The 17,916-nt window shown below is 35.5% G+C and overlaps 1 protein-coding gene across 1 annotated transcript; it reads right to left on the bottom strand.

The window, feature by feature from the left end:
• Positions 1-334: 334 nt before the first annotated feature.
• On the bottom strand, positions 335-16,351 carry LOC131437586 (nose resistant to fluoxetine protein 6-like). The gene is made up of 12 exons (XM_058607042.1): positions 16,215-16,351; positions 9,982-10,133; positions 9,788-9,931; positions 9,568-9,730; positions 9,373-9,507; positions 3,384-3,577; positions 2,974-3,315; positions 2,710-2,906; positions 2,499-2,649; positions 2,111-2,440; positions 1,938-2,052; positions 335-1,879 (listed from the first exon to the last, which is right to left on the bottom strand). The coding sequence occupies exons 1-12, from the start codon at positions 16,300-16,302 to the stop codon at positions 1,770-1,772; spliced, it is 2,121 nt and encodes a 706-aa protein (XP_058463025.1). The 5' UTR covers positions 16,303-16,351; the 3' UTR covers positions 335-1,769.
• Positions 16,352-17,916: the final 1,565 nt, after the last annotated feature.

Here is a 17,916-nt window from a genome sequence, read left to right as displayed (position 1 = left end):
AGGGTGTGCAAAAAACCTCCGAGAGGAAAAAGCACACTCACTTATAATCCGCACAGTATAATCACAATGGCCACTGAAATCTGGCCTTGATCGATCAAACAATCACCGGCTAACGGTACTGTTTCGATCGTCCGCTCACAACAATGCACTGCTTCAGTGTATAATGTACAAAAAACCTCTCACAGAAAAAAGCACTATTGTCTATTACACAATAGCGATATAATCTAGTTTTGATCGTCCGGTCACGTTATCACACACGGCACTGGTTTTTTTCGCAGTAAACACAAAGCACGTCCGTTCGCTCGGAAGGTTGAAACGGCAATGAGCAACCATAACTTATCATAGCAACCATTGCTCTAACCCGCTTCCAAACCTTTTGGCATTAAAAATGCCTTACTCTTCGCTATACGGGGCCGGGTTAAAAATTTCAAAAATAACCGCGTAACCTTTTTACGTCATAATTTTGAACGTTAATAGCTCAGCCATTTGTTGATGGATTGATATAATTTAACAACCAATCGATTCGGAAACATTTAACTTAAACTTATGAGATAACGTCATTCGAATATTTCAATGGCATACCGTTAAAAAATTGGTTTGAATTAAGTATTTTATTTTGGTTTGCAGCGCTTGTTCCTCGAAGATTTGTTAATTTAAACGATTCCAAAGCTGCAATATTGTAAGCTTAAAAATGTTTTAATTTGTCAACGGATCGGTTTGCATACTGAAATCTCCATTCCCATACGAACAAAACGGTGGCGCGAAAATGGATTCAGTATAAAGTTGTGTTATGATGATGATCATAGATACTTCTTTTTCGTTATATGTGACTGAACAAGTTGTTGTCCCACCAGGAATTAAACGCTTTAAAAGATTCAAAATTAAATTCTGAAGTTTATCTAAAAAGCGGCCTCCTCGGTTTAGTAGTATAAATGAGTTCCACATTCTCACATATACAGTACTATTAGATGCAAAAATTAGTATCAAAAATAAACTCAAGGTAAGTTTACCTGCGATTTTACATGTATCGTTTTAATGGGAACCCTCGTAGAATTTGGTTAGCCGCCAGGTTCAGTTCAATTATTATTTGCTTCAAAACAATAAGCGTCTGATGGCTACACGCGTTGTAACTATGACAATATGAACAAAATTTCGGAATTTTGTCCATTCCGTATATTCCTAATATGCCAAAGCGAAAATCAATGTAAGTAACTAAATATTTTATGCGGACTGTTTCACATGTTTTCTTCCTCGTATTGTTGCCATATTATTTACTGACACTTTCCGAAGATTATCGTCGATTTTGAAGAAGGATCAATAAAATTACACTTTTACTGAGTTTACCAGTACAACATTTTTCGTTAAAATAAATAAAATCTTCTCTTGGATCGGTGATCTGTTTATAAAATTAATAAGTTTATATGTTTCTCGAAAATTATTATCGTAAAATAAAATAGTTTCATTTGTTCAGGTTTAAATCTTCAGGTTGTTTGTATCTAAAATTGAGCTTTCAAGTAACTTTGAATTCATCATAATTGACTTCTAGTTAAAGGACGTTATTCAAAAACTTAACAATGTAAAAATTTGTGGAAAAGGATCAAAATTGAATAGAATCAATTATCAAGAAAGGATCTAATTGTCAATTTTATCATTCGATAACAATCTAAGCGCTTAAACTAGAGCAAGTTTGTAATTAGTTTAATTTAATTTAATGAATAAGTTTTTAGTTAAGTGTATCATCATTATTATCATCTTTATTTTTGTATTTATTATGAAGACCCTAGAAACGTTCCATTTTTAATGTTATTGTGCTCGGTCGTGTCTTGAATACAACCCTCTAATTTTTTGTTCAACAGTTCCTGTTGCTGCCCAGTCTCACCTGAATTATAAAAATCTTATCAGTATTGATCTAATGTCAATTATTTTACTACAAATACCTTTCAGATTTCCTATAAGTAGCTTCTGTAATGCCGCCACTGGTGCTTCTAACGTCAAACATAGAAATATGGCCATCAGATAGGAGAATATAACCGAAGCGAAATTAATCGTCATCTAAAAAAGAGAAGATTTTCGGTAAAAATGTCTATCAACCAGAGGTACAGTGACTCACCATGCCCAAAATACTAAAATGTGCTGGAGATCGAACACTTAACAGCATCAGCCGCATCACAAACACGTGAGCTAGATAGGCCGAATAGGTCATTCGTCCCAAAGGTTCAAAAATACGACAATCTAGTATCCGTTTTAATGTCGGATGTATTCCGTGTGTGAAACCGATGAAAAAAATGCTACAGAGAAAGCCCCAGGAATTCTTCATCACCGGGAAATACGCTGCCATCCACAGAGAAGGTTTCTCAAAATCATACACGTAGAAGATGTAGTGGACCAGGAAACTAGCAATCGCCATTGGTACAATCAGATGCCAAAGAATGCGGAACCACTGTAATGAAGTCGAATTGATTTAAGACTGTCATGAAATACACGATCCTCAGCTGAACCTTTTTCTGGACAGGATCAATATTATTCTGCCGAATATGAATGTGAATCAGACCTGTTACTATTCCGGCTATAAAGTTGCCGATATTCATATGAAACGGTATGTAAGACTTCAGATAAAAATCTTCGAACCACATGACAAACCGTTGTGCTCTGCCAAATAGAATATGATGTAACGGGATATAGAAGAAAGAAAACAAAATGGATGCTTACTCCAGTGTTACTACGAACACTCCTTCTAGCTTTTGATAGTAAACGAAAAACGCTGGGAGCAAGTACGATCCGCCTATTGAAGCTACAACGACAATTGGAATCATGAACCTACGGTAATTATTGATCAGCATGAGAAGCAAGGTTCCAGCGATGAACAATTGATAGTCACATCCAAGGTACCATCCTTGTTGAACGCACTGCAAATTAAAAAATCTCATACGAATCAACCGAAAAAATTAGTTACTCCAATCAATAATTTCTCACCGGTTGATTTGCATTCACGTAGTTGTTAACGTACAGCAAATTAGTCCACCAATTTCTCCGGCAGAAGCCTCTCTCGGTATCCGAACCGAGTTTCCATAAAGGCCCATCCTGTAGTTTCGCCAACCAAGTGCCATGTAGCAGAATGATAAAACCATACACAGGTGTTAATCGGATGTAGCGATATATCGTCATTTTCAGCAGGTGCAAAAGTCCAAATTTTTCGTTTCGATTCTTGAAGTAAGACATAACATGAAGCGTTAGCAGCATGCCACTAATGAAGAAGAAGGATTGTGGGATTTGGGCTCCACCGGTTAGAATCATTGTTCCAATGTTGTGATACATCTATGTGGCATATAATAGACAATGTTATTTAAAGTTCCATACGAGTGTTGCTTATTTGGCTGCAATACCATTTCCGCTCTAGCCGTATTTTGAACCGGAATAACCGCATACAAAAGCGCTGCATGACCCAATATGACGAGATGCATTGCCAGGAAACGAATGGCTTGTATAAATCGTAACTCTTTGATTAGTTGATCCTGCGAGCGACTGGTCAGTCTGTACCAATTGCGTAGAATCGAAAACGATGCGAAGAACTTGTCTCCTGAAATATATATTTACGGAAAAAAATGTATTGAATGGAAAATATTTTCAACTTTTAAAAATGTCGACAAAAGTATTTGAGTACTAGAAACTACCGATGGAAGAAATTAGTAGCATAGCCCAAGAGACAATGATAGTGCCAACTTCTAGCACAGAGAACAGACATTCAAGCCCATACAAACTTTCTCAAAAAAGACTGGTGGGTAATGTCAGAGACATAACCGGATCGAAGTGAATGCGAACAACAATTTCTCGCAGAAACTCCAACTGTGCCCTTATAAAGAACGGTATCAACTTCAGCGAATTACAATTACAAGTTAGAATTGAACTAAATACACGCAAGTGTTTTTATGCGAGTGATACGCATAAAAAATCGTATAAAGAAATGCGCGTAAAAATCACATAAAACAATTAGAATAACTTCTAAATTTCGCCTAAAAAACCGCATGGCTTCGAAGATTCGCTTAAAAAACACCTCAGTCCTTACGAAATTCGCATCAAACAGAACCGCGTAGTTTTGAAAATTCATGAAAATCTGTCTAGATTTGAGAGTTTGCATAAGGAATAACCGCAAAACTTTGAAACTTTGCACAAAAAACGCATAACTTTGAAAATTCTCATAAAAAAACGAATAACTTTGAAAATTCGCAATAAAAAGAACCGATTAATTTTGGAAATTCGCATTAAAACTCTGACAAATTTTGAAAATTTGCTTGAAAAATAACAGAAAAACTTTAAAAGTTCGCATAAAAAACGCATAACATTGAAAATTGGCATAAAAACCCCATAAGTTCGAAAATTCGCATTAAAAAGAACCGATTAATTTTGAAAATTCGAAGAAAAAAACTCGTATTAAAAAAATCATATAATTCTAAAAATTCGCAAAACAAACCCGCGTAATTTTTCATAAAAAAAAACCTCAAAGCTTTAAAAACGCGCATAAAAAAACGCATGTTTTGCCTTTCTCTATAGAAAAATATTAAAATTGCTGGAAAAGCCGACTTTCGAACGAAGCCTCGGAGAAAATTTCGTCTAAAACACAGCATAGCTTCGAAGATTCCCTTAAAAAAAACTCATAACTTACAAAATTCGCATCAAACAGCACCGCATAGTTTTGAAAAATTCATGAAAATCTGTCTAGATGCCAAGATATTGGCATCACCTCTAATTTCGATCCCATGATATTGGCATCACCTCTAATTTCGTAAAGCTCTAGTGCTCAAAAGTTTATATCGGACTTTGCACATGCGTAAGGGGTGCTGCCCGGCGGTTAAGGTTTGAAAATTTTCGATCTTGAAAAAGCACCATAGGGGGGAGTACATGAAATTGCCAAAATCGAAAATTTTGTTGATGCCAAAAGTCTGCCAAATCATGACATATGCGAGTACTGTCCCAAATGAAGGAATATTCGAAATGACCGTTTACATGGTTAAATAATCTAATTTGAGTGTCCTGTCTGTTAGTCTGTGACTAAATCTCGACGTTTCATGCTATTCTAAGACTTTTGGCATCAGAATTTTTTTTCGATTTTGGAAAGTTTCATTTCATTTAGTAAAATGGAGTAATCAGATGTGAAACAATGAAACAATCTGATAACTGAAACGAAAAAGAAGCTCCTTCAATTGTCGCCTTCTACGACAAGGAAGCAGGAACCCAGTGGATCTATTTTTGGGTCATTTTTTTCCGCCGGATTTCACACGGCATCTAGGCTGGTACTGTCCGGAGAGAGCTAATAGGTACTATCAATCTCCTCCTATCAAAATTTTGAAATTTCGCATAGCTTCAAAAATTTGCATTAAAAAGTATGGGTATGTAACGTCAGCGACATAACTGGATGTCGTGAATACGAATAAAACTGACACTTTCAATTCCAAATATCAATTAGTTGATCGATTGTGTGAATTGTGCCTTTTCGCCGCTAGATTTTGAAACGATACACCTAAACTAAAGTACAGATTAGTTACATTAAACATTCTGACATACAATTAAATATTACGATTAATTGTATGTCAGAATGTGAATTCTTTATGATAAAATAATGGTGGTTCTAAAAAAACACCTTATATGAAGGCGTTCCTGATGGAGAGTGACGAGTTGAGTTCGAATCTATTTTGAGTCGGTGCTATGCATTTTATATAGCAAATTAGCAGAAAATTCTACTACAAAATACAACTGGTTGAAAAATGGGCCGTATACAGTATAGTGAAGGAAAAATTCGCATAATTCTTTGGGTATACAATTATGGTTCCAAATAACAACATACAGAATTTTGATGTCGATTATTTCATTTTGGACTTGAATATTACAGTAAAAGAAACTATCAAAGGGCAGTACGGGATTAATTTCTGGAATTCAGAAGGGCCAACTTATGTAATCCTCTAAGATATTAAACACTGTTGCGAATTCTGCACTGCAAAAGTGGTACAAAGTAGATCAAATAATCTCTGATTTGCACTACACTGATGGTTTTATTTACCACTTTGCAAATAAGCAATATTTATAGTTCTTTATAATTTGGAGCCATTAGAAGGGCTGATTTTGCATAATGTTCCCCATTGTTGTCCATTTTTCGTTGCATTTTGCTCCAATGCAAACGACTAGCAGGATGACGCAATGTTCTTTGAGGGCAAACTGGCTCTGTGACCTGTGCATTTGAGGTTTTGTACCCCACGGTCGTGCTTCAAATGAGAGCACGACCTGGGCATTCGAGGTTTTGTACCACGAAAAGGTCTGCTCCCATTACTGACTACTGTTGCTCCTTACGATCGAAGCCCAAATGAAAGCGCGTCCTAAGCGTTTCACGCTTAATACTTGGTTTGTTTTTACTGATGTTGGTGGGAGAACTCCAGTTCCGTCTGAAGCACTAGAAGTAATGAACGATTTTCAATCAAAGTTTACCTTTTATACTCGTAAGCAGATAATCGGAATTGATATGTGCTTGACTACCTCAAAACCGACGTCCGGATGCGAAAAAGGCAAGCAAACGTGATGCATTTTCCTCATTGTTTCCAAAAGATTTAGAAAACTTTGTTTTTCAATTATTTATGGCTATCTCACACTGTTTAAAATTTAACCACAAATTCCAGATCATAATTTCGATAGCTTGTCGAAAAAATCATGTTGTTGGGTTAAGTACGAGGTCTGTTCAAAAAGTACCCGGAATTCTCATTTTTCTAAAAAAATATTTATTCGTCTACATCTATATGGTCCCCTTCAAAGTAATCCCCCCTAGATATAATACACTTATGCCAGCGTTTTTTCCAGTCTTCAAAACACCCCTGATAGTCACTTTTTGTAATGCTCTGTAGCACTCTCAGCGATTCTGCCGTTATCTCTTCAATCGATGAAAAACGCTGTCCTTTCATGAGTCTCTTCAACTTTGGGAACAGGAAAAAATCACACGGAGCGATATTTGGGGAATAAGGAGGTTGGGGCATGATTAAAGTCTTGTTTTTAGCCAAAAAATCACGAATAAGCAACGATGAATGAGCAGAATTTTGCTGCCACTCGTTTCATGCCCAAAACATTTGAAAAAATATGATGGCATGAGCCAACTGATATGCCAACTTCATCAGCAACTTCTCTAATAGTGATTCGGCGATCATCCATAATCATTTTTTCCACTTTTCCCACATTTTCATCGATTATTGACGTGCTGGGTCGACCGGAGCGTTCGTCGTCTTCAACGTCTTCGCGGCCATCTTGGAAACGGTTATACCACTCGTAAACACTTGTTTTTTTTCATAGCAGACTCACCGTAGGCTCTCTGTAACATTTCGCACACTTGGTTACACTTTATTTCATTTTTCACGCAAAATTTAATACAAATTCTTTGACTCTTCAATTCTTCCATTGTTTAAACTAACAAAAATCGCCGAGCTCAAAAAAACACGTCTACACCAGCCGCTACAAGACAGAATGTAAACAATGAATACCGCTGAAAATTTCACCATACATTAGGGACATATGTACCAACACAATAAAAAAAAATTTGACTACCGGACTCTCCAGACGCGCGCAATTAAAAAAATCCGGGAACTTTTTGAACAGACCTCGTACATCAAGAGATATTCGCGATTAAGTTCTGCCCATTATTGTACAGGGTAAGTTTTGAAAAGGCGCCCCATAGTAAAGTAAGTCGTATTCACGACAAAAGAACTGCTTAATATTGAAAATTTGCAAAAAAACGGCATAACTTTGAAAATTCGCATTGAATAGAACCGCATTATTTAGAAACTCGCATAAAAAACTCACCTAGCTTTGAAAGTTTACATAAAAACCTGTTTTAATCCACCTAGTGGTGTAATGAAGCCTTTCTCATATCAATCATACTATTATATATAATACTGTGGTATTCTTCAAAATAATTTTCTTCGATTCTTAAAAGAACAACCGAAATCGGTTTGTTTGAACGTCTACTGATAAAAACTATCAATTGGAAAAGATTTGAGGTCGATTTAGAAATTTTTAAGGTTTTTCCCCATTTTCAGTGATGGTATATAATTTTTCACCCACTTTACCCTTTATTTCCGGATCAGGAAGTCGGATCCGCATGAAATTCAGGAATTACGTATAGGACCACAGGACCCTTCATTTGAACCTAAGTTTGTGAAAATCGGTCGCGCCATCTATGAGAAAAGTTAGAACACATATTTTCTTTTTTTTTGCACATTTTACCCCATAACTACCGAACCGGAAATTTGATAAAAACAATATTCAGGAATTTTGTATGGGACTGCAAAACCTTTTATTTGAACTCAAGTTTGTGAAAATTTGTTCAGCCATCTCCGAGAAAAGTTAGTGCACTTATTTTAACAATTTTTTGTACATTTTACCCAATAATTCCGGAACCGGAGGTCGGATCCAAATAATATTCAGGAATTTTGTATGAGACCGCAAGACCTGTCATTTGAATCTAAGTTTGTGAAAATCGGTTCAGCCATCTCCGAGAAAAGTTAGTGCAAAAAACGTTACATACACACATACGCACATACACACACAGACATTTTGCGTACTCGACAAATTGAGTCGAATGGTATATGACACTCGGCCCTCCGGGCCTCAGTTCAAAAGTCGGTCTATATGAGAAAAGCATAAACTACATAACATTGAAAATTCGCATACAAAAACCTAATAACTTTGAAAGTTTGCGAGAAAAAAACGCAAAGCTTAGAAAATTCGCATAAGAAAAAACGCATAGCTTGAAAAGTTTGCTTGAAAACCCCGACTAACTTTGAAAGGGTGTCATAAAAACAGCAAAATTTTGAAATTTCGCATAAAAACCGGATAACTTAGCAAATTCTCATAAAAAACGCATAACTGTGAAAAATCACATAAATAACCGTATAACTTAAAAAATTCGCATAAAATATCCCATAAGTTCAAAAACTCGCCTAAAAAAACCGCCTAATTTTTAATATTCGCAAAGAAAGCTCGCTTAAAAACACGTCTTACTCATGAAAAAACCTCATACCTTCAAAAATTCGCATTTAAAACGAGCCGCCTAATTTCGAAAGTTTGCATAAAAAACCGCATTACTTTAAAAACTCGCATAGAGAACCCGCCTAATTTGAAAGTTAAGCTCGATCACCGATAGAGAACTAACGAATATCGTCCATCGGAATAATCAACATAAGTGAAAAACACCATGAAAAATGTAAGAAATTTTTGAAAAAATACGAAGAAGTAGATAACCAGAATGAATACTAATTATTTGATTACTATAATACCGTGCAGTAACAAATAATGTAGTGTAATTAAAAAAATTGGAAAGGTCTTTGTTTCCACAAAACTCACTTTTCGTATCAAGCTCCAAATGGTAATGCATAACGTCCTTCTTGTTGTTGTTGATACTATTGTCGTACCAGCTCGACCATACCACGAGAACTATCAACGTAACAAATACAAATACGAACAACATATCAAGCCAATCTAAAATATTACAAGCATTATATTACCTAGCAAAATGTTTCGTTTCAGTCGTATTTGTACCTATTTCAATTGACTCGTCATTTCTATGACAAACCTCAATCTCTGTGTAGGCTTTCAACTGAAATGTTTCGTTGAGTTTGTGATTCATGCATACCTCGACTAATTCTGCGTATCGAGCACGATTCAGTTCAGTATCTTTGAATACACTTACATCGAAAATGTACTGAAATATAGCAAATATATAGCAGCAAAAAATCCTTCATTGCGCAATCGAACTTACAGGGTAATCAATATCAAACTTCTTCACCCGGAGTGCCTGCCGAGTAGTGTTCGGTAACCGCTTCACCAAATTTTTACAGTCCTCAACACAAACTCCTCGATGTAGATGGCGATGGTTGTAATGTCTTCGATCACTGGAAAAATTCTAGAAGGAATTTTTGTAAGGCAGAGTCGTCAATTCGAAACATCTCTAACCTCAATTGTTTGCCAAAGTTCAGAGCGGTTGTCGGGTTTGAGCACTAACCGTACCAGGCAGTACGTGGCCACTTTGTCGGGGGGTGGCTCCTCTAAACACCGATCATAGTCGTCAAACTCCGTCAGCCTGGGCATCCGGTGGTACTGGGATACTGAAACGAAAATAAATTATTTCCAGCTTTCAAAGTTTGTCCAATAAAAATATCCATCATCAAACTTCGAGGGCCTGAGACAAGTGCTGAAAACTGCTGACATTTTCATTTGAATGTCGTGTGCTGGAGATTTTCACGTAGTCCGGCATATGAATGTCACGCGGTTCGCACAGATGAAAGTCGCATGTGACAGTCATGAGCGAACGCTACGTGAATGTTATGTAGATTTAAGTTGTCTGGAGAACCAACATAGGAATTTCATTTGATACTTTCGGGATCGTTTCCAGCACTGACTGGGTCTCTCTAGAAGACTGATAGTACCCAAAATCTTTCTCAGAACAAGACCAGCCTAGAGGCCGTGTTGAATCCGGCGAAAAAATAAATAGTTAGTAATAGATCACCTGGGTTCCTGTTTCCAAGTCCTAAAAGACCACGATTCCTATTTTCAATTATCAGATTTTTTCATGGTTTCAAATCTTGATACTCTTTTTGCTAAACTACACGGAACGACCAAAATTAGCTCTGCGCCTAATTCGTATTACTGTTTTTGAATTAGTTAATTTTAACAACAATATTTTCAAAATAACTATGAAATTAGTTAAAATTGAGAATTTACTTTGCTGGAAAAAACTCTTATTTTTAGGGAATGTGTTTAGTTGGCGAATATCCTGGACACAAACAAGCAATATTTCAATCCAACACGAAATTCTACATGACAACTAATTTTGTTATTAAAATCAGAAAATTTGTTTCTATTTATCTACCACCATCATTACTGAAGGCCAGCACAAAGAACACAAAAATGAAATTGGTTTTATTAACAAGTTTATTAGCCAAAAACTCATGAGAAGTGTCAAAGCAAAACAATCCATTAAAAAGCTAAAAAGGACAGTCTTGTTGAAACTGTTTGAAAATTGTTGTGGTGTTTTTTCGCATGTGTTACGATATATCCATATATAAGTTTCTAAATCGATATGTAAATTTGTGAATTTGTGCGCATTTGAAGCGATTGTGCGTAATGTTTTTACGCGGAACAGTGAAGTGAGTGTCGAATGTTGCACTCTCATTGTATATGTCAAATGTTGTTTTTGTATTTTCCAGCTTTCCAGGCTACGCCGTCTGGTGTACTACTTGTATTCGATTTTTGTTTTCCGAGTGCTCAAAGTTTTCAGGGAGAGAGTCGATTTCGCGGCAGGTATAAATACGATGTTGAATGGAAATGAAGTGTGCCTTAGCTAAGAAATGACAGCACGTTGATTTGGTGAATTCAACTAAAAAAATAGCCATTTCAACAAATATTTTATTATTATTATTAAGGGAATAAGAATTAAAAAATCTAAATTAGCAAAAGTAAGATTTTTTTAGTTGTCTCAAAAAATAATTAACTAAAATCAGAAAATCAACTAATTTTTTCGCCAAAATGCTGATTTCGGTCTTTCCGTGCATAACTCAATTCAACCAACAATTTTTGTTTTTAAAATTCATTCTTATTTTTTGATAAAATTCTTTCTTATCTATTGTTTGATCCTGCAAAATACTTTTTCTCTTGTTATGTTATTTCTTGTCGTTCAAAACTATAATTTAAGCTAACGCCGTTTCAATAAGAAACGTTTTTGGCAGTCCTTGCTCGTTTTACGACAGGGCAATTCCATACGAAATCGAAAGTCGATTTTTTCTTGTATATTTTATTTGGCTAAAATTTTGCATATGATTTCTACGTGATAAAAAAAGAGACAATTTGCACCATAAGTTTGTCCAATAGCCTTACTTTTTAGAAGGGATTAAGCAAAAATCCCTTGAAAATTTTTAATAATATATGGGGCATTCCAAATTTTTTATTTCATGTAACTATTTTTTTCGGTAGAGAACTCGAAAATATTCGACACGTATATTTTTAATTCAATATGGTACGTGTAATTTTCGAGATATGATTTTTTTGAAATTTCTCATTTACAAAAAAAAACTTTTTTCAACAGCCTATACTGTAAAATTTAATAAAGATACAAAAATTCGTCCAAGACATGAAATGTGCGTTCTTTCATTGGCTTTTAAATAATTAATAATTAATAAACAAATAACAATATTTCAAACTTAGGCCTATTTATTTTCTTTTTCTAGTTGAAAAAAGAAGCCTTACGGTTTTAACTCAATCTTGGCAAAGTTTCATAGTGGAAAGATGAATACTTTTGGAACAGTGAATTTTTCAATCACGACCCGCACGCGCAGTGCGTACCGCAGCGCTACTCGCTCGAATGCGGGCTTAACTTATCGACATATGTCGACACCGATCGAATCCTAACTTTGTCAGTTTATTGTTGGTAACGTTTCAGTTAAGATCGCGGTGTTAAAATGAATTCAAAAAACAAAAACATTCGTTGCGTCGAGTTTCTTCTACTCTTGTTGAGAAATTCGATTTGTTTTGCAAGCAAATGATGTTTTGTGTGTATTGTGTAAAATTGTTTAACTTTAATTAAACAATTTCGTTACCAACAATAAACTGTCAAAGTTAGGATTCGATCAGTGGCGCGACATGTGTCGACAAGTTAAGCCCGTGTTCGAGCGAGTTGCGGTACACTCTGTGCGCGCGGGTCGTGATTGAAAAATTCACTGTTCCAAAAGTATTCATCTTTCCACTCTGAAACATTGCCAAGATTGAGTTAAAACCCTAAGGCTTCTTTTTTGAATTAAAAAAGGGAAAAAAAAAGTTTGAAATATTTTAATTTGTTTATAAATTTATAACTTTTTTCATTAAATTAAGCTTGTTTTATGGAATCGCTTATTTAAAAGCCAAGTACTTCGCTTATTTAAAAGCCAAGACGCACATTTCATGTCTCGGACGAATTTTTGTATCTTTATTAGATTTTACAGTATAGGCTGTTGAAAAAAGTTTTTTTTGTAAACGCGAAACTTTAAAAAATCATATCTCGAAAATTCCACGTACCATATTGAAATAAAAAACCTGTTTTAATCCACTTAGTGGTGTAATGATGCCTTTCTCATGTACATATAATATTGTGGTATTCTATTCAAAAATTTTCTCTTCGATTTTTGAAAGAAACCAAGAGATTGTTTATGGAAAACATACAGAATAAAACAGTGCTTTGATTGCGTAAGCCATCCTTAAAAAAACGAAATGGGTTTACTATTATATGCACTTGCGGCACCGGAACCCGAGAACCGGTATAATCAAAGTCGGTTCGTACGGCCACCAACTAACATGATACACAAACTTTTCAAGTAAGCACTCTAAATTACGATTTAAATGTTTGTTCCATCCGAAAATATTTTAAGTGACGGTGTACAATATTAAACACACTTTACCCTATAATTCCGGAACCGGAAATCGGATCCGGATGAAATTCAGGAATTCCGTATGGGACCACGAGACCTTTCATTTGAAATCCTATTGAGATTATTTGACACATACACACACACACATACATACACACATACTTACACACAGACATTGCTCAGCTCGATGAACTGAGTCGAATGGTATATGAATTTTCACTGGTCGGTTTTTCAAGTGATTGCATAAACTTTCTATATGAGAAAGGCAAAAATACGTGTGGAATATTTTTGAGTTCTTTACCGACAAAAAACAGTTAGAAAAAAAAAATTTGCGTTGCTGATTTTGCGTGGAATGTGCATATATTTCAGAAATGGTGGGCCCGATCGATTTGGTGTCTTCTGCAATGTGTATAAGGAGAATGCAAAAAAATTTGGTACTGTTGAAATAAAATTTTTGTTTGATTTTTATTTTAAAAAGAACACTTCAAATTCGAATATCTCGGCAAATGTATTTTTGATATTTTTTTCATTTTTTGATATGTTGTAGCTGAAGTCCAAAGTAAAATACTGTCAAATTTCTAAAATGGAGAAATAATATTTGAAAAAAGCCGCAGAACAAGCCCAAACCAAACGATTTCTTGGTCCATCGTCTAACAGAAGGCCTCCAAGCCCTTGGTGGGACAAAGAGTGCTCAGATGCTAAACACGCGAAACAAAATGCTTCAAGACGTTTTTAAAATGAGGAGGAGTAACTCTTCAGAATTTGGAAAAATTCTTGAGTTTAGAAACCAAGTACAAGAACATACTTCGGGCCAAGAAATGTAGCTATTGGAGACATTTTGTCGAAGGTTTGTCAAGATAAACCTCAATGAGCACTCTTCGGAATACGGCCAGACCAATTAGGAATCGTAACGTAGGAAATGAGAGTAAGGAATACTTGACGGTGCTTGAGAAGTTTGCTCAGATTCTGTTCCTACGCAGAGCATTTTTCTGGAGTCTGCTTCAAATAATGGTTGCATTGATAGCCACTTTTCGATGATAGAATTTTCCATAGCACTCATGTCTTGTAACAATAACGCTCCTGGGTTGGACAGAATAAAATTCAACTTGGTGAAGAATCTGCCCGACCTTGCAAAAAGACGTTTGTTGGAATTGTTCAACACGTTTCTTAAGCAAAATATTGTCCCACCTGACTGGAGGTAAGTGAAAGTTATCGCCAATAAAAAGCCAGGAAAACCAGCTTTCAATCACAACTCATATATAGTCATTGCAATGTTGCCCTGCATCAGAAAATTGTTCGAAAAAATTATTCTACGACGTCTCGAAACTTGGGTCGAGACGAACGGTTTGTTGTCAGATGCTCAGTTTGGCTTCCGTAGAAAAAAAAAGGACGAATGATTGCCTTGCATTACTTTCGTCTAACATCTTAATTGCTTTCGCTCAAAAACAACACATGGCATCTGTATTTTTAGACATTAAAGGAGCATTTGATTCAGTATCCATTGATGTTCTTTCAGACAAGCGATTATAAATAATTATTTGCACAACCTTTTGTCAGCGAAATGCATGTATTTTTCACATGGCGATTTGGCAACAATCAGAATTAGCTACATGAGTCTCCCGCAAGGCTCATGCCTCAGTCTGCTCCTGTATAATTTTTATGTAAACGACATTGACAGCTGTCTAGTAACCCCATGTACACTAAGACAATTGGCAGATGATGGCGTAGTTTCAGTTACTGGACCCAAAGCTATTAATCTGCAAAAACCATTGCAAGATACCTTAGATAACTTGTCCGTTTAAGCTGTTCATCTGGGTATCGAATTCTAAAATATTGAGAAATAAGTCGGTGGAAAAATATTGAGAAATAAGTCGAAAACTAAACGAAAAGGAAAACGTTGAGGTCTGATATTTTATATGTAGAAAGTGTGTGCAAAGTTTGGAAAAATCGGTGCAGGAGTTTTTGAATGGCGATGGACACGGACTTTCAAAACCTGCTTCAAGAAAAACTAATTTAAAGTTTTTAGTCTATAAAACCAACGGAAACAATTTATTACTCAAGGGAGCCCGTAGGGTCTAACATTTTCAAAAAATCATATTTCTTTTTTTGTAATTTGTTATAATGAATCATTTCGATAATGTTTTGTCAAGTTTTTAAGACAACCGAAACAGAAATCTTGGGTGTGCGTGCCGAAATTTGTGAAATTTTCAAGCCTATCGGAACAAAACTCAGCAAACTAACCACAAACTAACAAGCTCTGCAAACTAAAAGAATTTATCAGCCAGTTTTATGGAATTTTTTCCTGATTTTTGACCATCGTTCGTGAAAAAATACTAATGAGATTGATAATTTTACACTTTCAACGATTTAGTTCCGGAACCGGAATTCGGATCCGCATAAAATGTTCTAACAATTTTTAGAAAACTATAAGACCTTTCATTTAAATCTTAGTTTGAAAATCAGTAATGCCATCTCTGAAAAAAGTGAGAGAACACACACACACACTTAGACAGACACAGACATTTACTCAGTTCGTCGAGCTGGTTCGAATGGTGTATGACGTTTGGCCTTCGGGCCTAGGTTAAAAAGTCGGTTTTCACAGTGATTTCATAGCCTTTCTATATGAGAGAGGCAAAAAGGTCCGAAGGATTACTTTGCCGCCCCCTAAAAACGTTGCCCTGCTTAAAGAAACAGACCTCAAGGTATAGCAAGTTTTCAACTAATCATCATAACAAATATCAAACAAAACCGTACATGGTTACTCGGCATGCAGCACTACTTCATACTCACAATCGATTGAATCTCCGCTCGCAAACTTGTTGAACGATAATAAGACCAACAAGCTAGGGACAGCAACCGTAAATACTCCACCACCCATATTTCTGCAGCCCAAGATCAGCGAGACATGCTGCTAGCACCAATCATTCAGTTGTACTAAACATCCAACCGAGCAAGCTGGCGTAGTGATAATAGTTTTTCTATTGTTTTAATTTGATGTAGATGTTTTCCCTTGTTACCGGTCACTTGAAGTCAGATGAGTTCGGTGATAATTACTTATTTAGAGCATCTCATGCAAGTATGATCATTTGCTCAGATTTGAAAACAGTTGTTCGAATGTAGCAGAACAAAAATCATCATAAATCATTATAATTTGAAACATTGCATCCGCCAATGTTTCTCAATGCGCACGCGATAACAACAACCAAGTTTATCGTTGCCCAAGCTTACGGTTAGAGCGGCGTTTTGCTGGGGACAATTAGTTTTAATTTACATTTAGTGTTACTAATCCCAGTACTCAAACCTACGCTATGAAAGTTCCCATCACGTTGAGCACAATCATTTATTTGTACTTTTGATAGACTATTGTGAGTATTCGACGATTCCCCATTCTACCAACTATTAGAAAGTGTTTCTTTCATACACAGTGCTCAACTTTGGTGATCAGTTTGACTTGAAAGCATTGGTTATGTCATATGTTGTTGCTTTTTAGTGGATATTGTATTGTCATGAATACGACTTACTTTACTATGGGGTGCCTTTTCAATAATCCAACTACCAATAGTAGCTAATAGTCAGTATTAGCCGAAAACAACATTTTTGTTCGGCTTGTTAGTAAAAAACGCGGCACTTCGGTGACAAACGAAAATTTGTTGGCAAGTAGCAATAACTTTACTTCTGCTTGGCGGTTCAAGTTGAACTGTTTATGTTTGTACTAAGCAGTTCAATTTGAACTGCTTTGCACTGACGAGTCTAAGACGAATCGGAAAGAAAAGTAAAAACGGTTATGTGTTCCAAGCACAAACATAGAATAACCACTAAATGGAAACTATTTAATTTGTGCGTAAGAGCATATTCAGTAGTGTTCTAGTTCTAGATGCATAATTTATGTCAGTTAAAAAATTCAAATCTGAATTTCATAACAAGAAAAACTGCCAGCCCTAGCAGTGTTTTACTCTTGTTTCAAATATACAAAAATAGAACGGCATCGCACGGAATCAAAAAATTAAGATCTCGCAATTTTTGCTTTTTGCAGTTGTTGTTTTAACTAATAATCAGTTGATTCAACCAATTTGCTATTTGATTTGCACATATTGAAGTAGTTGAAAAATATGTTGTTTTTAATGCTGTTTAATGTCAAAAACAGCACAAAGCAAAACAAAAATCGCAAAAAAATCAACCATTACTTTAGTTGAAATTCAAACGCGTTTCTTATACATTTTCATGCAAACGAAATTCGCTTAATATACGTTTGTAAAACTCGTGAAGAGTAACTTTTGAATGATAGTAAATTAATGTTTATCATAACACTAGTTGTCAGAATATTAATGTGATGATAAATTATCTATATCTACATGTATGCGTTTGAACTTTGGTCTTAAAATCAAGTTGATTCTCCATCGTGAAATGCATGTTAATGAATGAACATCATGTTATCTTCAAGTCATGTACAAAAATTGTATGAACACAGTGATTAAATTGAAAATGTTTAATA

Source organism: Malaya genurostris, chromosome 3, assembly GCF_030247185.1.
Source record: "Malaya genurostris strain Urasoe2022 chromosome 3, Malgen_1.1, whole genome shotgun sequence".
NCBI lineage: Eukaryota > Metazoa > Arthropoda > Insecta > Diptera > Culicidae > Malaya > Malaya genurostris.
This window is presented reverse-complemented; position numbering and strand designations above follow the sequence as displayed.

Bases quoted from the DNA above. Each gene is read 5' to 3' on its own strand.
- LOC131437586 (XM_058607042.1), bottom strand. From the start codon at position 16,302: ATGGGTGGTGGAGTATTTACGGTTGCTGTCCCTAGCTTGTTGGTCTTA. The intron at 9,932-9,981 runs GTTAGAGATGTT...AATTCCTTCTAG, and splicing joins AACTTTGGCAAACAATTGAG to AATTTTTCCAGTGATCGAAG. The intron at 9,508-9,567 runs GTACAAATACGA...GTAATATTTTAG, and splicing joins TGACGAGTCAATTGAAATAG to ATTGGCTTGATATGTTGTTC.